The 26,929-nt window shown below is 32.7% G+C and overlaps 1 protein-coding gene across 2 annotated transcripts in view; it reads left to right on the top strand.

The window, feature by feature from the left end:
• Positions 1 to 639: 639 nt before the first annotated feature.
• Positions 640 to 26,929, top strand: part of LOC136029322 (uncharacterized) — a 33,576-nt gene continuing 7,286 nt past the window's right edge. The window contains exons 1-4 of one of the 2 annotated variants that reach the window (XM_065707596.1): positions 640 to 816; positions 8,847 to 8,968; positions 13,538 to 14,154; positions 17,458 to 17,778. In XM_065707596.1, coding sequence (XP_065563668.1) covers positions 689 to 816; positions 8,847 to 8,968; positions 13,538 to 14,154; positions 17,458 to 17,778 — 1,188 coding nt within the window. In that variant the 5' untranslated portion in view covers positions 640 to 688. Of the gene's footprint in view, positions 817 to 1,433; positions 1,457 to 8,846; positions 8,969 to 13,537; positions 14,155 to 17,457; positions 17,779 to 26,929 lie in introns of those variants that run through there. The other variant, XM_065707605.1, reaches the window with a different exon arrangement.

Raw genomic sequence — 26,929 nt, 5'->3', positions numbered from 1 at the left:
TAGAATTTGAGAAGAATTTAAATTTAAGAGAGTTTGAAAAATTATTGGAGTTTCTATTAGCTTTCAAAAGTAAAGAATAAGAATATTAAAGGATTCCCAGAATAGATAACCCCTACCCCTTACTCCCAACTGGTTTAAATCATCGAAATGCGATCAGTTTCATCCACGTAGTTATATTATTAATCCATCATAAAAATCATTAAGTCCTATATTCTTTTTCAATGATTTCTTTTTTTCAGTTTGAAAATTATATAAATGTGTGTGCCATAATGTGAAAAATCACTATATTTAGTGGGAAATCATTATTCTTAGAACAAGAATCACTAGTCAGAAAAAATTCACTAGGCAACATAAAAAATCACTAGAAATAGTGATAAGTCACTAGGGGGGGGGGTTTCATCTAGCTTTCATATTGCGTGTTTTAATTTATTGATCATTAAAAATGAATGTGTCAATTTATTGAGATTTTTCATCATTAGTTAATTTGATTGCTCTCTAAAATTTATTGACATAGGAATAGTGAAAAATAGGATTTTCCTAATGAGCCAAATGAAAACTAATTTGTGATTCAACCTGTCCAGAGTCTCATCTTTCGAACTAAAACGTATTGTTTCCTTTTTTGGCAACACAGCACAGAATAGTTACATTAAGCAAATAATTTAAATTTAAATACGAGATTGCTTTGAAAATGGAAAATAAAAGAGAATATCGTGAAGTTTCCAGCGTAGGCTTCGTAGATCCATCAGAAAATGAAGTGTTTATTGGGCCACAAACAGAAAAGGAACTTGAATTGATGGCTACAAAGCTTACAGAGATGTATGTTGTGACATAGGCTTGACTATGTGAATGTTAGTTAGGGTAGGGCTAAATAACTGTAACCACAATAGTGGACAGTGCCCTCCCTTTTGAACAGACAGTAACCATGTAAATAGTTATATACTGAGCTGCTAGAAGATTATTCTGTTGAAGCAAACACTAACACATTGGCTAATGACAAAAGAGTTAGCCTAGCACAATTGAATCTCTGTTTAGAAATATTTCTGGTAAAATTATATTTAATTGACTTCTTGCTATCTCAGAAAGGGTTTAGGTTAGGAAAATGAAACTTTTGGGGATGAATCTACAGACTAAAGCATGTCCCTGGAACATATTTTGAAGCAACTACCTCCACTCCTCCCTCTAGAGGGCCCTGACCTTTGATGACCTTTAAAAATATGTGTGTTATAGATGTGAAATCTTGCAAAATAGATCTTCTGCTTAATTGAAGTACAACAATTTTTTTTTCAGCTTCATAACTTTGCTCAGTCCCAATTTATAACGCTTTAAAGATAGGCAAATACATTTCCTAAATTTTGAAATAAAAACATTGATATGGCTCAAAATCCTACTCAAATAACAAGAATTACATTTTCAGAACTAAAGGCAGATAATAAACAACTGGTAACTGAAAATTAAGGTAAAATGTTGTTTTGTCAAAATATCAATAGGTATAGACCTGTTATGTAGGCAAATTTCAGGGCCCTCAAGACAGAGAAGAAGTAGAGGTGGGTACTTTAAAATACCTTCCCAGGACATACTTTAGCCTGTAGACCCATCCCTCAAAGTTTCATTTTCCTAACCTAAACCCTTTCTGAGATAGCAAGAAGTCAATTAAATAGAATTTTACCATCTTTCCTAATATGGCCCTTCCTATAGTAAGAATTTTTTCCCATGCTTTAATTGGAACTGACATACCCCCAAATTAGGCTATAGGCTATAATAAACTTTGCAGGAAAACATCAAAATTATAAAGTTATAGTTTGCCTACTTTATAATAGCCTATGTAGAAAATATATATTAAACATTTTTCAGGATCTTTTTCAGTAATTTTTTAGATGTTGATCACTTCAAAGGAAAGGCTAAATTTGTATATCTTTCCATAACTGAGCTACAAATTAGGTGAACATAGGCCTACTATTAATTGCCTTTCTATGGTCTTTCTGAATGTAGGCCTAAGACTAATCATCACTTTAGGCTACTTAGATATTGACTTTTAGATTCTTTGTGGATCCTTAAAGAGTATGTGATATGATTTATTCATATGATGATAACCTAAATTTTCCCCTAATCTATAGCTATAGAAAAGGATTAAAATATTGGTTAAAAACTTACTATTTGATTCATCTTCTATTTTGTGAAAGTTATATAATCCACAGGCATTTATTCATCATAATAAAATTGAATAAAAAATTTATAAATGTATTAAAATTTGCCCTTTGGCTTTAAGCCATTAACATTCCTCTTGTTTGTCCCTTCTGTTTTTATGTTTCTTGATTTTGTCAGTGTTCAATCAATTTATGGGTATTAAGCTGAAACAAGAGTAATGCATAAAAAATGTATAATTTGGATTACATATTCGAAAATTAGGGATGGGCAGTTGGTGCCTTCAAGATATATTAACTATAATTTTTCTGTAAATTATGAAGCAAGAATTGTTTTCCTAACATGCATCCTTCTGAAAAGCCCTAGTAATTCAAACTATGGGTATTCAAAACTATGAATATCCATAGTTTTAGTTACTTGTTTGCATGTTTATATGTCCAACACTAATCTGCACAAAAATAGGTCTGATGCCACTTTTTAGGCCTATAGTGAAAAAAAAAGATAAGATTCCTAGACAATCTTTTACTGATAATGGTGAAAGATTGACAAGTTTTGGCTTTTGGCCATCCACACAGGGTCAAACAAAAATGTGTACAGCCATATTGGCTTTATGCAACTTGCTGCAGCTTTGAGTTTTTAATAGAAGCACTAATAATAGTTCTGTCTATCTCTCATGTTTTATGTTTTATTTAAAATTGAATTCCTTTCTAAAGGAAATTCCTGGTTAGTTCATTTCATTCAAAATAATTTAGTTACTAGGAATGGTCACAAATGTTGGTTTCTTAATGAGACAAGTTAAAATTTTCAAAGATCACCATGTCTATTCTTAGAAGAAGTATTTAAATTATGTAATTGACAATAAACAGTTTTTAATTTGGCTCCTTTAGAGACTGATGCATGTTCTTCTGTTAAGTGGCATTTGCATCTAACTATCCAATTAAGCAAATAATTCTAATTTGAACATAGATTGCTTTTAAAATGAAAAGTAAAAAAGAATGTTTTAATATTTTCAGTATAGGCTATATAGGTCCATCAGAAAACAAATTATCCATTTAAGCACAAACAGAAAAGGAACTCAACTTTATTGCTACAAAGCTTAGAGAAATAATTGTCTTGATGTAGGCCATATAAATATTGGCTATGTCTAAATAGCTGTGACTATGACAGTAAAGAATGCCCTGCAATCAGATTAACAACTTTGTATGTTAATGATGATGTGCAAAGCTGGTAAAAAATTCTTCTTTTGGAGGAAACACTATCCTATAATAACAAAAGAGTGTCCTATTTAATTCTATACTTAGCATTCTTTCTAAATGTGATTTATTTACAGCAAGAAATTTCTCCCATCCCCTAGTGGGGCCTCATAAAACCCTAGGATGTATACTAAACTTCACAATAAATACTAGTCTGTAAATACAAAATAGTAGTTGCCTACTTTATAATAGCCTATGCAGAAAATTTCTATCACATATTTTTTTGGAGAATCTCTTCTAGTGAACTTGCAGAGATTAACTGCTTCTAAAGGAAACCTGTTAAATAAGTAAAATCAGTGTCATTTTTGATTCATTATAAGTGTGGTATATATATACAATATTCCATAACTGACATAGGAACAAGGTGAACATAGTAATGAATTTCTTTGTGTATGCTCTTTCCAAACTATCTAATCAATTTACTTGGAAAATGTGCCCAACTCCCTACCTGATGGTTACTTAATAGCCCTAATAATGAATTCCTTCATTACTTTAAGATAGTCATACCTTTTAACTCCTGTATTAAATTGTTTATCTTTTTTTTGGTTTTCAGTTTATCTCTCTGAGCTGTTGAGTGCATAATCTACAATATTCTATTTGAAATGATTTGAAATTGTATAACATGAAATTTGTTTAATCAATTTGCTTTCAAATGCACTCCTGTTGCTACCTGATGGTCACTTTATAGCCCTCATAATGGATTTCTTCATTACATGAAGACAGTCATACATTTTAATTCCTATATTAAATTGTTTCTCTTTTTGGTTTTTAGTTTATCTTCATGTGTGATTGATTGCATAATTTACAAAAATATTATTTGAAATGATTTTAAAAGTGTATAATAATGGAAGGAAACATGATAATTTGATTAGTAGAAACATCTTGGATATCATAAAGTAATGATTTTGTTGTTTTCTTTTAGTTTCTAGATATTCCTTGTGCTATATGTAGGACCATCAGGTGGGGAGGGGAGGGGTGTTTGAAAGGGAATCGATCAGTGTATTTATAAAGAGAATACAAAAAGAATCAAGTTGTTTGTTCACCATGTCACTATGTCCATTAAGGAACCTTGTATATAGTGACCTTTTATGCTCTTTCAAAATATCATGGCTGCTTTTCTGGCAGTTTGTTTCCCTCCAGTCTCCTGATGGTCTCAGATATAGCCCTAGTATAGGTAACAGTCTAGAAGTACCACTCTTCAGAAAGAAACATCTTAATAAAATAAAAGCAGTACAATTAGATTCCTTATGCTCTTTCTAAATACCATGGTCAGTCTTCTGACAAGCCCCCCAATATGGTCTGCGTTAACCATATTTAACAAAGAATCCATGAAATATGACTTGAATGAATTAATTGAGAAATATATCATTAGGAGAATATGTGAGACTATTTAACAGGGCTATTTTAGCAATTTTAGCAATTGCTAAAATTGAAAAGGAGCCTAAAGTAAGGAATCTGTTGGTCCTACTTTTATTCTATTAAGATGTGTCCTTTAGAAGAGTAGTACTTCTAGACTGTTACCCTACTATATATATATATATATATATATTACTGTGAATGTCCAAAATACCTCCACTGCCTTGTCAAAGCAAAAAAGGAATATATGCTAAAGTTTTACCTAATAATACAATCCAAAAACTTACAAAAAGCCTTCAGGGAGCAATAAAGAAGAACTCAGAAGACCAAGGTACAGCTGAGAACCTGAGACACCTGCTCCAAAGAGGTCCCAAGCATGCTATTGGGAGTCATGCAAAATGTGATTATGCTTGTCCAAAGAAAGTTGGATTACCCAAAGGGAGCCTAGCAGAGGATAGATGGAGAAGTATACCCATAGAAGTTCTTCAAGACATACAAGCTGGTACTGAAATCATGTGCCGGAAAGCAGACATGCTCTGCATGGATTCAACAACCAATCTTGCAGTGAACTATTTATCTGTAGCTGTGAAGTTTTGTCATGGAAAGCAAATTAGTTGTTCAAAACGCCAGGTATACCATGCATGTATAAATAGAGCCTTATACTTATTGAATAAGTCTTTCTTATTCAATAGGCCCTAAATGGCAGAGCAATACCTGGAAAAAAGCCTTCAGCTCTAGCCCAGCAAAACTAATGAAGCAGTACTGCAAGAAGACCAGCAGACTTTGAGCACAGTTGAGAAGAAACTCAAAGCAATACTACCTTTCAATGGGTGGTAGATATCAGGCTAAAAGGACAAGTAATCAAAGCTTTTCTGGAGTTCTTGATTATGAGCCCAAGTGTAACCGACTTGATATGAAACCAGAGGAGCTGGAAGCTACCAAGGCCACATATACAGAAACTTTTCTGAACTACAATCAAGCTGCTTTGCAGCAGATCTATGAGAAGACAAAGAAGGGCAATCTTCCAATGAACAACGGATTTATGAAAGAAGCAAAAAATCATAAGTACTTTTTTTTATTGGATAACTTCTTAGAAAGAATTCACTAAAACAGGCTCTGTTGTAAGAGACATCTAGAGCAGCAGCAGCAACTATTACTCAGCTGAAATGATAAAGGGAAATCAATTAGAAGAAGTAGCTCTTACATTTTACCAAAAAAAAAAAAAAAAAAAAAAAAAAAAAAATGGCCAGCCAATTACTAAGGGTAATAACATTGGACTTTCAGTCCACCCAACATGCCAATATTTGGCTACGTCTTTAGATGAAATGTTGCCCAATGAAACATCAACTGAAGTAAAGACAGTACATAACATACCACAAGGAAAAACTGTAGAGGACAAAGCATGTATCAAAAGCCTAATAAAGGGATTCTTTCTTAAGATGACTAGTTAAGGACTCCAGCTAAAAGTAAACCACAAAAACTATAGCCAAATTCAAGGCCAGCTAGAGATCACTAATCAAGAACAATGTCATCTGCTGGTCTACAATAATCAAGAAGACTAGAAAATAATAATTGTCAAACAATCAAAGCAGTACCAGGGAAATGTATTTCCGAAACTTGAGCGTTTTTGGATGGCTTGCTTGTTGCCTGAAATAGTTGACTCAAGAGAGGATAGTAGCCTAGAAATCAGAGAGCAAGCATATGACACAATAACCATAGATCAAAAACAAGCAGTCATTTCTAGTTACTAATGAAAAACAAGCATCAAATTCTGAAGAGGCAAGCAGCAAAAAATGGAAGATTGACAAAAATTTGTCAGAAACCTAAAATTTTTCAGTGATTAATTGGTTGGAATTGGACAATGAACAATGGTCTATTATCCTAATTTGTTATTAAAAAAAGATAGCCAGCAGCTTCTACTTTTGTGTTTGATCTGATTTCATCATCTTAGAGCTTTTTCTTTTGCTTTGTATAGTTTTTACAAATAACGATTTGCCACATCCTTACTCAAAAAACAAAAAAATTAACTTAAAAAATCTCCTTTCATGGCAAAAGATAGCTTAGAGGAATAGCTAACAGGCTGTTCAAACAGTCAGCATACGCCAAAAGTATGTAGAAACAACCCCCTGGCTGAGTGAAAATACACAAATATCTTTTGTCTCAGTGTAATTCCTTGCCTAACACAAAGCACCATGGATGCTAATGGTATACATCCAAGCTTGCTGGTTGCAAAGGATGTCCTTATTTTCTAAACAGTAAAGTCTGTTCTGAACGAGTTTTATTTCTTCTCTTTTTGGTGTACTCTCTCTTTGAGCCTGTCGGCTTTTTTGGGGATTAAAAATATAATTCTTGTCACTAGTATTATTCTCCTGTAATAGCCCTTTCAGTTTCTGATATGTAATATTGGCCTCAATCAAGCAAGTACTCAGACCCCTTCATTCCAATCCTCAGTCTTAGAACAGATCCACCTTGATAACTACCTTGATTTGATAGAAATACCATATGTCTCAAAGCTTTCTTGTTTACTATTCATTGAAAATTAATTGGCAAAGATGGTTCTAGACGTTTACCCTCCCAGAAAATGACCCGAACCCCCCTCTCCCCATCATGGAAAATATATCCCCGCTGAAACGAAATTATTCCCAAATTCCCCCTGAAATTTCCACCAGACAATCCCCCCTCCCACTGAAAGCTCCCCCGCAAAAAATGTTTGCATGTTTCCCAATAACAAATACTATCTGCAAGCACTGGACAAATTACAAAACTTAAAAAGGTACTTGAGCTTCTATAATGGGATTCAATGATTTTTTTTTGTAGTCAGGGAGGAAGGGAGGTACCTCAAAGGGTGCACTTTGATGCCAAAACATCCCAGCTCTCATTGAGTCATCAGATAAATACAGAATTAGTTGTAAGGGAATGATGAGGAGAGTATTGAGGTAGAAAATGATATATAATCACCAAGCCCATAACTAGGATTTTTTTGGGGGAGGAGGTATTTCTTTAGGGGGGAGTACAAAAGGAACTTAAAAAACGCATCAAAAATGTAAAATTAATATACACTCCCTTATGGTTTTTGGGAATATTTCCAGTGTATGCTTTTATTATGAATGTAAAGAGTAGCATTAAACCCCAAAACAAGCGTAATTTATTTTGTGTAGGAAGAGGACTGCCCCTTCTCCATCCACAGCTCAACCTCATGGTCGCAGAAACTTAAGAGGGTGTTCATTAGATCAGAAATTGAAAGTTCTAGTCCTTTTTATAAGTCAGAAGTGAATTGAGACCAACCACCCACGGGGGGGGGGGGTATTTTCCAGGGGGCAAACGCCGGCCACCAGCAAAGATAAATTCTGTCATTACCCCCCATCCATAGGAATCTAGGCTAACTGCAACAATCAAATGAAATTTTAGATTTTTTTATTTCTTTTTTAAACGCATTTATAACATTTTTTTTGTTAGTTATTTTCTTCTCATGGATTTCTGTTTCAAATTATCAAAAACTTTTGACCATTTCAAGACAAGATGTCTTGTCCAAGACAAGATTTGGTATCTCCTCAAAACTTAACCTTTGCCTGGAGATATGACAAGTGTCAATCCCTGCCATTATTACCTCTGAAGACGTATTTTTTTTTAATATGTTATTGGTTGTTTGCTGTTGACAGAACGGGTGATACTATTCCAGTTTTTGGGTTGTGACGTTGTCATCTGAGAGACTGTCCCAATGAAACGTGTACATTGGCATCAAGACCATCCATGCTTCATGTGAATTTGGCTTCATCCCCCTAAGATTACTCCAAAGAAACTCCCTCCATATAGGGAAGAAGTTGCAAAAAATAGTTCATTCTCAAATCTCTTCTTTGAAGCTTCAGCTATTATTTTACTTTTCTTTTGTATTTTATGTGTTATTTTAAGTCTGCATAAAGGTGAATTCTTATCCACTTTGAGATATCAAGAAATAAGCAATTGCTTTCAGTTGACCCATATTTGTGAGTATACATGCAGTGAACCCATAATAGTATTGGTAATTAACAAGTGATGTCCTAATCACAATGTATCAATGGTTTTTAAATCTCTGGATATATTTTTTTTTTATTTAAGGAATGGGTCATCTATTAGTCAGAGAGAAGCTCCAGAACAAACTGTTGGAAGTTGTATGGGCTATTTGAATGAGCAAGGAAGAGTTGAAGAAGGCATAAATGCTAACATTATTGGTGAAGCAGGTATGGTACTGGAAAAAACATCAACACTGAATTTTAAACGTTGGTTTTATTGTAAAACTGAGCTATTTAAACCGTATTTGATGGACATTCTCTCAATTCAGGGTGAAGCAGGTCATTAAAATGTAATTAATTTGATGCCACTGGGTTTATTTGTTGTTCTCTATATGCAGCACAACTTTGCTGAACACAGATTTGCTATTATTGTTTTTTTTTTAATTTTCTACCTTGTCCCATGGAAAATTAGTAAAATAATAAAATATTTTTAATTAAAGCCAAGAACAATGTTAACACTTAAAACAAACGGAAGGGAGTCCTCCACCCATCAACTCTCTGCTCTTTACAGTAAAGCTCAACAAATGCTTTACTGAAAGAATTTCACTAATTGGTAATTGCATTTGTTTTTTTACTGATTACTTTTGAAATGTTCTAATTTAGAACTTAATGTTTAAAGCAAGGAGTAATAAATAAGTGCCGTGCCTTCATTCTTTATTCTTGAGGATTTGTGAAAAAAGGAAAATATTATCAAATTTTTCTTGTGTTTGAGCTTTTGTTCTGAAAGCATTGGGTGAAATAAATCAAACCTTAGCTTAATGAGTTGGGGGTTGAGGAGGTGGTAATCCCCTTATTTAACACAAACCTTTTATTTTAAGTTTTCAAATCATTCTTGCTTTCGCTTAAAAAATAAAACTAGTTCTGGTCAGTTTTCAATATCATTAGCAGGATGGCTTACTAATCTTATCTGGGATGTAATTAAATTCCAAATACAAGTGCAACCACTCCAGTCAGTGGCTAAAAGGGATTTTATAACAACATTGTAAAATTGACCTACCAGCATTTTTGACAGTTGTACAAATTGTACCCAAATTTTAGCTGCCATTCCAAGTTTTTGGGCTTCTTATATGAGCTGTATTAGATATTAGCGAGGATATTGTAGCATACGAGGATAACATTGCTCTGGTTAAGGTAGGAAGTGGTATTAGTAGCTGGTTTCTAATTAAATCAGGAGTTAAGCAGGGCTGTGCTCTATCCCCGTTTACATGGATCATTTTGATGGGTTTTGTCCTAAGAAGCACAGCATAGGCAATGGCAGAACACGAAATCAAATGGGAGAGTAAAACTCTTTTAGACTAATGCTATGCTGATGTTATGTTTAAAGCATCCTAGCTGAAAATGTTAACAAAATGACTGCACTTTTGGAGGTTTTGTGGGTTCAGGGTGCGATAATAGATTTGGAAATTAATCTCAAGAAGATTAAGTCACTAAAACTAGGAATAAGTGAAGGTAAAAGAATAGGAATAAGTGAAGAAAAGTGAATGTTGGGTAACGAGAAGTTCGATCAAGTGGACAGCTTCACTTAACTAGGCAGTATTATTAGTAAGGGTGGTAGTTGCAGTGAAGGTGTTAAAAGTAGAATAGCCAAGACCCAAGGTATTTTACACAATAAAAAAAAACTTGGAAGAATAGGAAGATAAGTCTAGAAACCAAGATTAGAATATTGGGGGCTAAAGTGATAGTAGCGGTCTATTATGGTACTGAAGCGTGGTCGCTTTGAAAAACGGAAGGGGAGTCGCTAGATATTTTCCATAGAAATTGTCTGCGTATTGTTTTGGGTACCCGACTCACTGACCCTATCTACAATAGTAAGCTGTACGAAAATTGTGGTTTGATCCCGCTTTCTAGGCTAGACAGAGAGAAGGGATGAGATCACTAGGGCATGTTCTGTGTATAAAAATGACAGATTTCAGCGATTGTCCTGATCAGCCCATCGTCTAGAGCGAAGCAAAAAGCGGGTCGTTCCTGAATGGGGTGAAAGGATGTCATAAGAGAAGAAAAGAGGGAATTCTTGGGAACTTCTTTAGAGGGAGAAAAGAGGGGGGCTTTGAATATCGTACATTTGGATGTAGTAGGAGTTTGCGTAACTGTCTTGGCCTCAAGCAGCTTAGCGCTGCAGTAACTTTTTGGCAGTGGTATTATTAGTTCACCCTAAAGCTGGTGCAGAACTTTGAAATGCTATGTAAGAGTTAGTTTCATCGAATAAATGGTATATGTGACAACAGTTTGTTTTTATGGACTGCCTTTGTGTTTAGGGATAAGTGTGGCTTCATGCACCAACGTGGTTTTTGACATAGACGGTCTATATAAATATCTTTTTGGTAGTTTTAAGCTGATTGGCTGTCGTTGAACTCTTGCTCAATTGCATTTTGGTCCTTAAGGCCAAAGATGTAGTTTTGCAGGACAATTGGCAGAAATTGGTTCTCTGCTTGAATGCAATCTCTTTTGTTTTTAAAAAGGGCGCTAAAACTTAAAATTTCTGTTCACCTGACACTTCTCACAATAATCTATTAACAACTAATTCAATACAATAGTCCCTGAGGAAAAGAAGCATAAGCGTGACCATACTTCTCTGGAAAAATATAAAATATTTAGTTTTGTAGATAGTAGGCTTATGATCATAAGATGTTTTGAATTTTGTTGAATAACTTCAACCATGATCACATCCGTTTTTGGTGGTGTTTTAACCCCCCCCCCTTTTTTTAAATCAGGCTAATTTTCGCTATAATCTTTATAAAGAAATTGAATGTACTGAATTTAAAAAACTTGAAGTTCAACTTGAAAAGTAGACTCTGTTGATGCACATATTGCAATGAAACGTTTTTTTTTTTTAGATTTAGGGTTTTATTTTGGTATTCAACGGCATACCTAAGATATAGTTAGTGTTGATAGGAGTATATAAGGAGCTATTCGCCAGTTCGTTACATGTGTCAGAGCATTTTACCTCTTATTGGCTGTTGATTTTTAGAGCTTTTCTTGTGGAGTAGTACAATAATCGACTTCTCCCAAGTTTTCGAGAAATGGGTTGTCTACCACATGGCGACGGTTACTTTATGTAGTATATCCTCTAGCAGAAGGATCCAACTTTGAGCAGTTCGGAAAAGATGCCATCAGGGGTAGGAGCTGCTATTGTTCTTGAGACTACGAATGGCCTCTTTTACCTCACTTAGTAGAGGCGGGGGACTAGGGTCGATTTCCGCAAGGGAAATCCTGATATCACAGGAGTGTCGCAGATAAGTAGCGGATCCAAGTTCTGTTCAAAGTGGCTTTCTCACCTTTTTTTAATCGCCTCACTGTCACTCAGGAGACTACCATCCTTATGCAGGACGGTAGTCACAGTGGTGAATTTTTTGTGGAAAGTTCGTTGACTATTCTATGAATCCTATGGTTTATCCTAATTTAAAGTCATTCTCGCAGGATTCGCATATCTCGCGTATGTAGTCTCTTAAGGCTGCTCGGATCTTTTTTTTTCACTATTCATTGTGTTAGCTTACACATGTCCCTGCTTTCCCGGCCCTCCTTGTTGCAAACCTTTCGTTTTGGTCATATTGATCGGGAATTTTATCTGTGATCCACGGCTTCTCTGTTTTCGGTTTGTTAACCAAGATTTCCTTAGCTGTATCAATGACTCCTGTGTTCTATTTCTTGACTAAAACATCTGTGATGTCAGTAGTTATGATTAAAGGTAGTGACTCAAGTACAGGACCAAGACTATTTTCTAGTGACTGAAGGAAAGCTTGAAGTTTGATCTTGCAAACTCAAATCCCAGGTTTGGTATACTCCTGCTTGTTTTGGTCCATTCTCGTTCCCGCTTTCCATATTGTTGATTATTGATCTTGGTGGCAAGATTTTTATCTTGTTGTTAAACATGATTGCTTTTGTTTTCAACATTGAGATGGGGGAGGGGGAAATACAGTAGAAATGGCAGCTAACTCCTCCAAGGTTTAACTGATGTTTTGCACGATTTTTCCACGCCTCCTTCTGCAGACCATACTATCAAGTCATTAGCAAATTCAATTTGGAAAATGGAAATGCTGCTACATTGGAAATCACTTTAAACTAGTATGGACAGGAGGGGGCTGAGTATGGAACCCTGTCTGAGACCAGTATCAAATATGTTGCTTATAGATAATCCCTTGTGGACCCGGACCTTGTAGCTGCTATCATACGATTCATGTTAACTTGCCCACAAATTAATATTGGCTTTTTGTTTTTTCTAAATACATTTTATTAAAATTATTGATTCACAGTCGGTATGCGAAACCAACATTTTAGGAGGGATAGTACCAGAGAATTTTTCAGGAAATGGGTGCTTAAGGATGGAGAAAACCGATATCATGTGTAAATGTATCCCATTGTTTTGGGGGAGGGGCTTTGGATATTATTGTGGATTGACCCCCCCCCCCCTAAAAAAAAGTAAGCCAATTTCCCGTGCACAGGTATGTTTAATAACATATTAGTTTCATTATTAATGAAACTAACGTAAAAGCAGTTTACTTCTTTTATTTTCTTTCCAGTGCATTTAATAATGTATTTTGGTTTCCTTTAATTTTTTTTTTTGTTAGTGCATAATTTTGTCTGTGAGAATGTTGCAATGTACAGAATGTTTGAGAATTTATAGGTTGCTTCTGGTATTATTATCATTCGTGATTTTATGATGGGTTTTTAAAAGTGTATTATCTCTGTGCCAAGATGTGCCCTTATTCATCTAAATTATTAAAATTCTCAATATTACAGGTAAACCCCAATATTCACCAATAAAAGATTTAGATGACACAATGACAAGGATGGAGAAATTGCTTGCTATTGCTGATATGACGGATAAAAGCAGCAATTTTAATCATCTTCTAGGAATCAGCTCTGAAGCAACCAAGGGCATGGATATTGCAATTTCAATTTCAACAGCTTATGAAACTCCAAGGGATTCTTTGAACTCGGTTCCTTTTGAATCTTTCCTTAGTGTTAGCCCGTCTTTACCAGGTGCAACCAAAGAAGAGCCGGAAGATGAGCAAGTTGTCTCCTCTGTTGGCCGTTCAGAGGAGATGAAGCCTATTCATTCTGAAAAGAACTGTATTCCTTTGGAAAATGAAAAACCGAATGTCAATACTCCAGTAGTAGAAAAATTTTCAACGCCAGTAAGCACTCCTCTTAGATGGAAGAATTCAGTTAAAAAAGAGAAAACGAATCCTCAGCACTTGAAGACAGCCTGTCCAATGCCAGCGCAATCTACACCTGTTACTTACAAAACCCCACCAACAACCCCCCACTTTACTAATTCTGCAAAAAAAGCTTCATCCAGCCATTCAAAGCCAAGGACTCCTAGCTCAATGACAAAGAAGGTGGCACAGAAACTGGTAAGATATTAGAATACAGCTAAAATACAAATACCTAAAAATCTATTTTTTTCGTTTGCTTCTTTCTCAAGATTGCGAATTCCAGATCCTTCTTCATAATAACTTCTTTTTTACCATGATCAGCTGGTCTTTTTATTTTTTATTTTTTTTTTTTATCAGCTGGAATCAGTGTAAAGGGTTTTGAAATTGAAGTTTTACCTGGCTTTGTTACAAAAGAATATAGCCCTCTATAGAGGTCTGAAGTACGTAAAGTGAATGAAGTTTTAAAATGAATTACATAAAAATTTGTTGTCTGTTTTAAGTTTACGGCTTCTAAAGTTAAAAGAATACCATTCAACCTTTAATGCACTTTATATTTGGGTCCTCCCCGACCCCTTCGCTAAGGGTCGATCATGTACACAACTGTGATTATGTCTTTCGCCTTACGATGCTTTAATAATCCCTTTCCAGTGCTCGTTCATGAAGAAGGTGAAACATTTGAAAAGTTTTTAATATCTTAAAAACAAAGAAATGGTGCCTTTTTTCCTTGATAATTACACTGACCGCATAAAATCTTTATCTTTTTTTAGGCTACTCTGTTTTGACAGTTCGATAATTTTGATTGATGAAACGAAAAAGAGCAATCGATTAAATTTCTCGCCAAATCGGCTAACTTTAATTAAAGCAATTCTTAAGGTTTTTCTATTCTTATGAACTAGATTTATCCCTTTTTTGTCTTCAAATATCTTGATCAATGCATAAAAAGCTCATTGTCGTATTACTATTTTACCTTGGTGTAAATAAACCCGCAAAGTCCTGGACATTTTTGAGGGGGTGCGGGATTTGTCAAAATAGACAAATTTTAAAACTTCTTAAGAAAATGTGGAACTACTTGTGTGCCTGCTCGAAAGCTATTGTTACAGAACATTTTGCTCTTTTAATTCAAAATGAAAGAAAAGGCATAGATCAGCCCCACTTCTTGAAAACAATAGGCTAAGCTATACAAGACTGATTTGAAAAAAAAAAAAAAAAACACTTTATCTTCATCTTCAGATGAAGCTTAATTTGAAACTCTTTTAATTTGGATCACAGCGGAAAAGTTAACGTAAAAAAAGAGAGAGAATTTGAAATGCATATATTTCTTTTACAGCACGTTTTGATTATTGTCGCTGACAGTTTGAAAATTGTTGCTGCCGCTAATTTTTACATATCGTCGTGGTCATAAATTACCCTTGTGTCTGAAATCAGACAGACTTTTCAGGAGATCAGTTAAAACTAAACAAAGTTTTATTATGTTTTCAGTCAACATTAATTCATCAAATCATCAAATCAGAACACAGCCAGTCAACTCTGTGTTCTGATTTTGTTCATATCCGTACTCTGTGAATTTCTATGAAAGCCTGTATTTAATATCTCATAGGGAGATAGGTAATCTCTTTGAAGCGAGTTCAAATAGGAATCCCCCTATAAAGTGCGAGGGGAAGGGGTGGTTTGAAATTCATATGGGAAAATCCTCTGGTACAAAAGGTTAAATAATCACTGCCTTTCAAACGTTTGTAAAAAAAGAGGTGTGTAAATAATCAAGCAGTCACTCAGTTATTTCTGCATAAAATAAAATTACTCATGCAATTTGTAAATTCTACTCATTTGGCAGATCGTATCATAAGAAAAGAGTTTAAGTCATTTGCAATGGCTCTTTTGTTCATTGTACGTAATTCCACTTGGGGTTTTTATTGGTCCCCGTCTATTATACAGCTGGTCTAGCCAAGCATTACTTGCTTACTTACTTTTGATGGGAGTTAGACGCTACACCTTCTCACTCAACATCCATAGTTTTGCTAACAAAAGTCTTCCATTGGGCACGATAACGTGCAACAACTTCGACATGGTACAGCCAATCTCTGACCCAAAACCGACCAAAGAGATGGAAGCCTCCAGGCGATTCTGAGTCAATTCTTTCTGTTGACTGCTAATATTTCGTTCGGCCTCCAGGGCAGCGTTTCCAAAATTCGAGCGGCTGTTCTTTTATAGCGGACTTCGAGATGCAGCCATAATCTTCACTCCTTAGACAGTGGCCTAGGCTTAAGAGTCGTTCTTTCTTTACAATTTCCGAGACGAGTACTGTCGTTTACAGCGCTCATGGATTTCCTTGTTGGATACTCGTTCACGGCGCTGGACACTTAGAATGCGGCGGCAGCAATCGTTATCAACGACAGTATATGTTTCATACCCGTATGGGAGAGTGCTTCTGATAATCACTTCGTAGAATCTAATTTTCGTAGCGAGGTTTATGCTTCGACGCTTCCATAGTGATTCAGTGATCTGAGTGAAGCTGGCAGATGTTTTTACAATGTTTGGTGCAATTTGTTCTCATTCGAAGTAGCTCATTTATTTGTGATATTTATTCTTCCGGAGCTGTACCGCCTCTAAAAATAGGTGCCTGTATCTCAGGATATCTATTCTCAATATATCTATTGTACTGTCAAAATCTACCATTCTAAATATATATTTTTTTAAATTCTGATTTGTTTTATTTTTTCTCGGGGGGTGGTAGTCGCCTTTTTCACCTTCCCTCTTGCATAGCTGCTGTATTTTGCCTTTGTAAGATAAGCTTATCGTAGTTCCTAGTTGCATAAAGTGAACGTAAGATTCTCTAAAATAGGATAGTCATGAAAAAAGGATTTTACAGAAAGCTTCCTTTAAACAGGATAAAATATAAACCGTGATGTTATGCTAGAAGAAAGGAAGTATTTGCCCCGCTTAGAAGATAACATGCCTCCAGCCTTATGTGATGTCTTAGGAGCTGTTAGGTTTTCAAGTTAGTGACCTCAGAAATAGAAATTATTAGCCTTACCTTCTGCCTTTCTTTCTGCTGCTTCACTGGAGCTTTAAACAAACTATTCTACTTGTGATTATCTCGCTGTTGTAGCCTACTATCAATTTGAATGCTGTATACGTATGACAAGTTAGACAGGAGATCCTTTGCTTACAACATATTTTCCTCTTTTGAAGAAGTTCCGGTTATTTTATGCGTTAGGAAAAAAAACGAACATCTTTTGTTTCTCTTTTAAGAGTTGACAGAATAGATATGCTGTGATTTTAGAAGTGCAGACAGAGTAAATGATAATATGAGGATTGATCTTATGCTATGTTTGAGGAACTGCATGTCAAATTGACACAAAGATTGAACTATTTAATACGCCTTGAAATTAGCTTTTCCATAATCACAAAAGAATATCAACATTTCTTATGATACTAACTTCGTTCATGGTACTGACAAAGTGTATTCTGCATTTAGATCTCACTTTCAATTTTTCTTTCCAGTTTGTTGAAGAAAAGGCAAAATCCAGAATTCCAAAACCGACAACTAATCCCAAGCTTGCAACCGTCTCAAGTCCTGTGGCTCGATATATTAAAGAGCGTCCTGTTGCTGTAACCATCCGGCAATTGAGACCCCTGTCACGTACTTTGCCAAATTCTTCAAATGACCACTCTTATGCTGGCTTTAGTTCAGATAAATCTTACAATGACCATCAAATTAAAAGCAGCGCTGTTGAAAAGGAAAATTCTGATCCCAAGTCTTCTCATCTTATTTCCAAGCTTCCACTGCCACCTGTACATAGGAAAAAACCGGACGCAGTTTCTGTAAGTTTCATGTATTATATATTTGTTGGGCTATATTGAACTTAAATGTGATATAAAAATAATTTGGGGGCGGCTGTTTGAATTGTTCGAAGCTTAGCTTCAGCACACGCAGTAAAAGGAATATGAACTCCCTAAAAGTGGTACAAATATTTTTCTCTTCATGATAGATGAACATTAAAAATAGTACTTTAGTTTCGGTGCCTGGTTTCTGAGCCTGTCCTGTTTTAAGGTGAACAACCTGTATGCATTTAATTTAATGATGAATATTTTAAAATGTTTTGAAGAAACTAAAAGGGACTGGTAAAAAATGTCAGTTCAATGGATCGGGGAAGTCATGATCTTCCTCTGGTTTAAAAATTCTACTGGTTTACTAAGATTACAATTTCTTTACATTTGTGAGGGTAAAGGTTTGGAAAGTAACTTTTAATGTTCGAATATTTCTTGTATTCATTCAATCAATAATCCTTTTTTTCCTTTTTTTTAAATTCTGTTAGTCTGCTATAAACACTTCTTGTTCCATTTGCACAACTTCTTACGAAGATTGGTAATTAATGTGCAAGCAAATTGATTGCCTGAATATATAGCGTTTTTCCAATAAATAAAATATTTTCTATAGGAAGTACAATTTTTTTTTTACTTTCCAATACAAAATGAAATATTTCTCTATGTCTAAAAAAGTGGTAGAGAACACTCCCTTTGTGTGGGATCGATGTATGGGATGTGACGTACGCTACGTTAACTTTTCGAATGTCTCCTCCTAACCGTTAATGCATGTATATATCGTCCAATGCTTCCGCTGAGAGTGGAAAGTCTATGTTTCTGTATGAAAATGAAAAAAAGGTTCAACTTTTGGTATGATTTGTGAGATTTAAAAGGACACAGTACGTTCATTGGACGTGATATGCCCAGGACATGCATTTTGCATGACAGATAAGATTGAAATAGGGGAGGAGAGATGTCAAGGAAGGGTCGCGTAGTAGACATTTGACGTCGACTCGGACTACTAAAAATAGAGCAATAAATGAAGAATTTTGTGTCCGTGCGACAAAAGCTGGGTCAAATCAGCGACAGAAGCTGCCACGATGTTCCAATGCTGCTCCGACCAACCTACAATCCATATCTTTTGTATTCCATTGATGTTGGGACGATGGATAATAAAAGAATATATATCTTTAAAATGGCTTATGTAAGCAGATGTCTGATAAGGACTTTGTAGTCAAATTACAAGTTAAGTTATTTCCGCTGGCTTCCTGCTCAGCCCTGGGATTGCTGGCTTTTTGCAGATACATAAAAACTGAAAAAAAATACCCATACCGGTTTTTTCCCACAAGATGTTCATATTTCAAAAAAAGAATATTAACTCACAGCACGTCAGAAAAATCTATATATATAAAAATAAGTTGTCTGTGTGTGGATCTGTGGATCAGGTGACGTCATGTTTGTCCGCATATGACGTCTGAATTATTTCACACTAATACAAAAGAAGAAAAAAACTAAAAAAGGTAAAAACTACAAAAAAAACTAAAAAGAAAAAAAAACTAAAAAAGCTAAAAAACTAAAAAAACTAAAAAAAGGTAAAAATCTAATAACTAAAAAAAAACTGAAAAAAATAAAAAAAGGCAAAAACTTCAAAAAAAAATAAAAACTAATAAAAAAACTAAAAAAGCTAAAAAACTAAAAAAACTAAAAAAAACTAAAAAAAGGTAAAAAACTAAAAAAAACTAAAAACTAAAAAAGAAAAAAACTAAAAAAAAGGAAAAAACTGAAAAATAAAAGAGAAAAAGAAAACTAAAAAAATATGAATAAATATATATAAAAATAAGTAAAAAACTAAAAAAGAAAAAAACTAAAAAAAAGGAAAAAACTGAAAAATAAAAGAGAAAAAGAAAACTAAAAAAATATGAATAAATATATATAAAAATAAGTTGTTTGTGGGTTATGTCTGTCTGTCTGTCTGTCGAGTGACGTCGTGTTTGTCCGCATATGACGTCTGAATTATTTCACACTAATACAAAAGAAGAAAAAAAAACTAAAAAAGGTAAAAACTACAAAAAAAACTAAAAAGAAAAAAAACTAAAAAAGCTAAAAAACTAAAAAAAACTAAAAAAAAGGTAAAAAACTAAAAACTAAAAAAAACTGAAAAAACTAAAAAAAGGCAAAAACTTAAAAAAAACTAAAAACTAATAAAAAAACTAAAAAAGCTAAAAAACTAAAAAAACTAAAAAAACTAAAAAAAAGGTAAAAAACAAAAAAAAACTAAAAACTAAAAAAGAAAAAACTAAAAAAAAGGAAAAAACTGAAAAATAAGAGAAAAAGAAAACTAAAAAAATATTAATAAATATAAAAAAGCAAAAAAATGGTAAAAACTACAAAAAAACTAAAAACTAATAAAAAAACTAAAAAATCTAAAAATCTAAATAAACTAAAAAAGAAAAAAAAGAAAAAAGGAAAAAAATAAAGGAGAAAAACAAAACTAAAAAACGAATGTATATACAGACCGGGACACCGGGATACAAATGACGACCGGGACACAGGGAATATAAATGACGACCGGGACACAGGGACACAACTACAATGGGGACGCCGGGGGGCACAGGGGGATATAAATGACGACCGGGACACCGGGACACAAGGAATATAAATGACGCCCGGGACACTCAAAGAGAAATCACAGACTGGAACACCGGGACACAAATGACGACCGGGACACAGGGAATATAAATGACGACCGGGACACAGGGACATAACTACAAAGGGGACGCCGGGGTGCACAGGGGGATATATAAATGACGATGGCGACTCAGGGAATGGTCGATTAGCAATCACCATCAACAAAGCTCAAGGGCAATCATTAGAATCATGAGGTATAGATCTGAATACGGATTGTTTTCCCATGGACCATTATATGTTGCATGTTCAAGAGTCGGTAAACCTGACAATCTATTTATATGCACAGACAATGGGACAGCAAAGAATGTTGTATATTCGCAAGTTTTACGTAGTTAAAAACATATATATATATATATATATATATATATATATATATATATATATATATATATATATATATATATATATATATATATATATATATATATATATATATATATATATATATATATATATATATATATATATATATATATATCTATCTATATTCACAGGTGGGACATAGGGACACAACTACAATGGCGCGTAACTAATATGGCTCGTAACGACTTACGCGCGCGGGGGGGCTTGGGGGGGGCGCGAAGCGCCCCCTCCAACTAGGTGTTGGGGTGGCGCGAAGCGCCACCCCAACAGCTAGTACTTCATAAATATTAAATCGCTGTATCACAAGATGACTAACTGCTTTGCAGAAAATTGCAATTGAATAAGGAGTGTGTTATTTAAGCGTCTGTAAAGGATAGAAGAAGGAATTAGTATTTAGTATCTATGACACGTGCAAAATTACACGAAACGACAAATGACGCATCACATTAAATTGCAAACGAATCTGTGACTTAAAACTAAGAAGTACCACGATAATTATGCTATTGCGGAATTTAGATATTTCTTAACTCTATAATGAACTATATATATATATATATATATATATATATATATATATATATATATATATATATATATATATATATATATATATATATATATATATATATATATATATATATATATATATATATATATATATATATATATATATATATATATATATATATATATATATATATACATATATATATATATATATATATATATATATATATATATATACATATATATATATATATATATATATATATATATATATATATATATATATATATGTATGTATATATATATATATATATATATATATATATATATATATATAATATATATATATATATATATATATATGTGACTTTGGTTGTCTCTTGATCCATACCTTTTTCTTAAGCTTTTCGGAGTCATCTGTCATTTTTAGTAATTTGGCACGCGTCATAGACACTAAAAACGAGACGACCACTAATGGGGAAAAATAATCTAATTTTTGTCCTTCGAATCTATATAAATTTGCCGTCACTCAAATCATTTTTTTCTGGTATGAATTCATTTTTTTTCAGTTTATTCGTCACATACTCCAAAATAACTTCATTCTTTTCCAGGGCGGTTGAGAAATTCAGGCTTGAATTCATTTTCTTCTTCCTGTGTATCTTTGTTGACGGTGTATCTTTCCTGTGTATCTGTTCCATGCCTTTTTCTAGCTGTTCAGAGTAATTTGTCATTATGTATAATTTTGCATACATCATAGATACTAAAAACGATGCGATCACTCTCTGGGAAAATGATGTAATTTTTGCTCTTGAAATGTATGTCTGACCTCATACATGATTTTTTTGGGCATTCTGGCTCTAAAACGAATTTTCTCAAACTCGTGACCTATCTAGATTGTTATTTAGGCCAGAAAATCACAGGGTGCCAATTAAAAAACTGAAAAATAAAGGAGGAAAAGAAAACTAAAAAACTAAAATAAAAAAAAATAAAAAAAAGCTAAAAACTACAAAAAAACTAAAAAGAAAAAAAACTAAAAAAGCTAAAAAAAAGGTAAAAACCAAAAAAAAAACTAAAAAGAAAAAAGGAAAAAAAATTTATATCAAAACTAAAAAAGAAAAAAAATTAAAAAAGGAAAAAACTAAAAAATAAAGGAGAAAAAGAAAACTAAAAAAAAATAAAATAAAAAAAGGTAAAAACTACAAAAAAACTAAAAAGAAAAAAACTAAAAAAGCTAAGAAAAGGTAAAAACCAAAAAAAAATTAAAAAGAAAAAAAGGAAAAAAGCAAAAAATTTATTTCATCATATGGACACTCAAAGAGAAATTACAGACTGGGACACCGGGACACAAATGACGACCGGGACACAGTGAATATAAATGACCGGGGCACAGGGACACAACTACAACGGGCGAACCGCCCCCACCAACTAGGTGTTGGGGTGGCGCGTTAGTTAAAAACATATATATATATATATATATATATATATATATATATATATATATATATATATATATATATATATATATATATATATATATATATATATAGGTAAAAAACTAAAAAAGAAAAAAAACTAAAAAAACTAAAAAAAGGTAAAAACTACAAAAAAACTAATTAAAAAACTAAAAACAAACTAAAAACTGAAAAAGAAAAAAAACTAAAAAAAGGAAAATAACTGAAAAATAAAGGAGAAAAAGAAAACTAAAAAAACTGTAAATGTATTCAAGCCGAAGTAGCTGAGTTGGTAAAGCGTTATGTTCCAGGTTCTAGGTCCGAGAGGTTCCAGGTTCGAGCCTTGGCTTTAGCATTAATGCAAAAGAAGAAAAAAACTAAAAAAGGTAAAAACTACAAAAAATAAAAAAGAAAAAAAAACTGAAAAAAAACTAAAAAAAGGTAAAAAGAAAAAAAAACTAAAAACTGAAAAAGAAAAAAAAATTAAAAAAGGAAAAAAACTGAAAAATAAAGGAGAAAAAGAAAACTAAAAAAAAAACTAAAAATAAAAAAAAAACTAAAAAAGGTAAAAACTACAAAAAAAACAACTAAAAGTAAAAAATAAAAAAAAAGACGACCGGGACACTCAAAGAGAAATTACAGACTGTGACACCGGGACACAAATGACGACTGAGACGTGTGTGTTGACTGACGTCATGTTTGTGTGTCGACTGACGTCATGTTTGTCGACTATAAATGACGACTGGGACACAGGGACACAACTACAACGGGGACGCCGGGGGGCACAGGGGCATATATAAATGACGACGGGGACACAGAGAATGTTCGATTAGCAATCACCATCATCAAAGCTCAAGGGCAATCATTAGAATAATGAGGTATAGATCTGAATACGGATTGTTTTTCCCATGGACAATTATATGTTGCATGTTCAAGAGTCGGTAAACCTGACAATCTATTTATATGTACAGACAATGGGACAGCGAAGAATGTTGTATATTCGCAAGTTTTACGTAGTTAAAAACATATATATATATATATATATATATATATATATATATATATATATATATATATATATATATATATATACATATATATATATACATATATATATATATATATATATATATATATATATATATATATATATATATATATATATATATATATATATACATATATATACACATACATACATACATATATATATAATTATTGCTCGTTTAACCAACAAACTTTCTTATTGTTTTAATATTTTTTTTTATTTCTTCAGAAGCTTTTGGCAGTTATTTTAATTTTTGGACTGACCTTTACTGTTTATGTTTTCTTTTTCCTTTTTTTTTTTGTTAATATTAGTACGAGTTCAGAATTTAACTTGTACAAAAATATTGTTTTTGAAGATACCTAGAAGATTAGAAATTTTGCTAGTAAGCGCCATTTTGAGAATAAAACTATATCTTTACATTAGTTTTTTTTCAAATTCTGAGATCCAAATTTGGGTTAATAGTGCAATAAACTAATTTTAACTAACATGTATATATATATATGTATATATATATATATACATATATATATATATATATATATATATATATATATATATATATATATATATATATATATATATATATATATATATATATAATGAAAAGAGAAATCACCAATGCAACAGCACAAACACTTAAAAAAAAAAGAGACAGAAGGAGAAAAGGAAGACTGTTTTCCCAAATTAGTGACTAATATAGACCAGCACTTGAATGAGGCCTTAACCCTACTCATCCATACAATCACATAGGTCAAACAGCATAGCCATACACAATCAACCATAAAGAATAATCCATGGACAGGCAGTCATGTCGTCAATAAGTATAAGTCGTCATTTACCAAACAATAAAAACAGTAAAGACAAATAATTCAGAGGCAACAACCCAACACAAGGGCTCATCAGGAGAATACACTTGTCTATAGGGTTTCGGCACTTTAAATTCTCTACCCAGTCAAGTGTTGTGCCTACCACAGAATACCCATGGTATCCCCGTGTCAGGTATCACCCCCAAAATATATGCCTATGAAAAAAAAAACAAAAAAAAACAAGCAAATGTAGAACAACCAAGTAACACCAAAACAATCTTATCCTGTTATTATAATCCTGTGTTTAGCAGCAGTAGGTAAACTAAATGTGATAAATTTTACCAAATCACAGATATTAACACTTTGCGAAAAACCTGAATGAACTAAAACAATTACAGATTTCATCAGTACCATGTGGTAATTTTTGAAAAATCCGCTCTTTTAGATACACATATAAAAATTTCCCTAAGTATTTCCAGATAATTCTTTTGGTATTTATTTAAAATTCATTGTGATTTTGCGGTTTCTTGTTCCATTCCTTTTTCTTTAGCTGTTCAGTCATTTACTATCTTGTATAATTTTGCACGCATCATAAATACTAATATCTATTTCCCCTTTCCTGTTTATACTTCACAGACTAACACACGATAAACTAGCACGTATTATAATTTTACTTTGTCTTCTAACCGCCGATTTCGTTTGCAATTAAATGTGACTTTGGTTGTCTCTTGTTCCATACCTTTTTCTTAAGCTTTTCGGAGTCATCTGTCATCTTTAGTAATTTGGCACGCGTCATAGACACTAAAAACGAGACGACCACTAATGGGGAAAAATAATCTAATTTTTGTCCTTCGAATCTATATAAATTTGCCGTCACTCAAATGTTTTTTTTCTAGTATGAATTCATTTTTTTTCAGTTTATTCGTCACATACTCCAAAATAACTTCATTCTATTCCAGGGCGGTTGAGAAATTCAGGCTTGAATTCATTTTCTTCTTCCTGTGTATCTTTGTTGACGGTGTATCTTTCCTGTGTATCTGTTCCATGCCTTTTTCTAGCTGTTCAGAGTAATTTGTCATTATGTATAATTTTGCATACATCATAGATACTAAAAACGATGCGATCACTCTCTGGGAAAATGATGTAATTTTTGCTCCTGAAATGTATGTCTGACCTCATACATGATTTTTTTGGGCATTCTGGCTCTAAAACGAATTTTCTCTAACTCGTGACCTATCTAGATTGTTATTTAGGCCAGAAAATCATAGGGTGCCAATTAAAAAACTGAAAAATAAAGGAGAAAAAGAGAACTAAAAAAATAAAATAAAAAAAAATAAAAAAAGCTAAAAACTATAAAAAACTAAAAAGAAAAAAAACTAAAAAAGCTAAAAAAAGGTAAAAACCAAAAAAAAAACTAAAAAGAAAAAAGGAAAAAAAATTTATATCAAAACTAAAAAAGAAAAAAAAATTAAAAAAGGAAAAAAACTGAAAAATAAAGGAGAAAAAGAAAACTAAAAAAAAATAAAATAAAAAAAGGTAAAAACTACAAAAAAAACTAAAAATAAAAAAAAAAATAAAAAAGCTAAGAAAAGGTAAAAACCAAAAAAAAAAAAAAAATTAAAAAGAAAAAAAGGAAAAAAGCAAAAAATTTATTTCATCATATGGACACTCAAAGAGAAATTACAGACTGGGACACCGGGACACAAATGACGACCGGGACACAGTGAATATAAATGACCGGGGCACAGGGACACAACTACAACGGGCGAAGCGCCCCCACCAACTAGGTGTTGGGGTGGCGCGTTAGTTAAAAACATATATAGCCTATATATATATATACATATATATATATATATATATATATATATATATATATATATATATATATATATATATATATATATATATATATATATATATATATATATATATATATATATATATAAAGGTAATAAACTAAAAACTAAAAAAGAAAAAAAACTAAAAAAACTAAACAAACTAAAAAAAAGGTGAAAACTACAAAAAAACTAAAGAGAAAAAAAAACTAAAAACTAATTAAAAAACTAAAAAAAAACTAAAAACTGAAAAAGAAAAAACTAAAAAAAGGAAAATAACTGAAAAATAAAGGAGAAAAAGAAAACTAAAAAAACTAAATGTATTCAAGCCGAAGTAGCTGAGTTGGTAAAGTGTTATGTTCCAGGTTCTAGGTCCGAGAGGTTCCAGGTTTGAGCCTTGGCTTTAGCATTAATGCAAAAGAAGAAAAAAAACTAAAAAAAGGTAAAAACTACAAAAAAATAAAAAAGAAA

This window comes from Artemia franciscana, chromosome 1 (assembly GCF_032884065.1).
Source record: "Artemia franciscana chromosome 1, ASM3288406v1, whole genome shotgun sequence".
In the NCBI taxonomy this organism is placed as follows: Eukaryota; Metazoa; Arthropoda; class Branchiopoda; order Anostraca; family Artemiidae; genus Artemia; species Artemia franciscana.
Note: the sequence above shows the minus strand (reverse complement) of the source record. Positions and strands in the feature narration are given on the sequence as shown.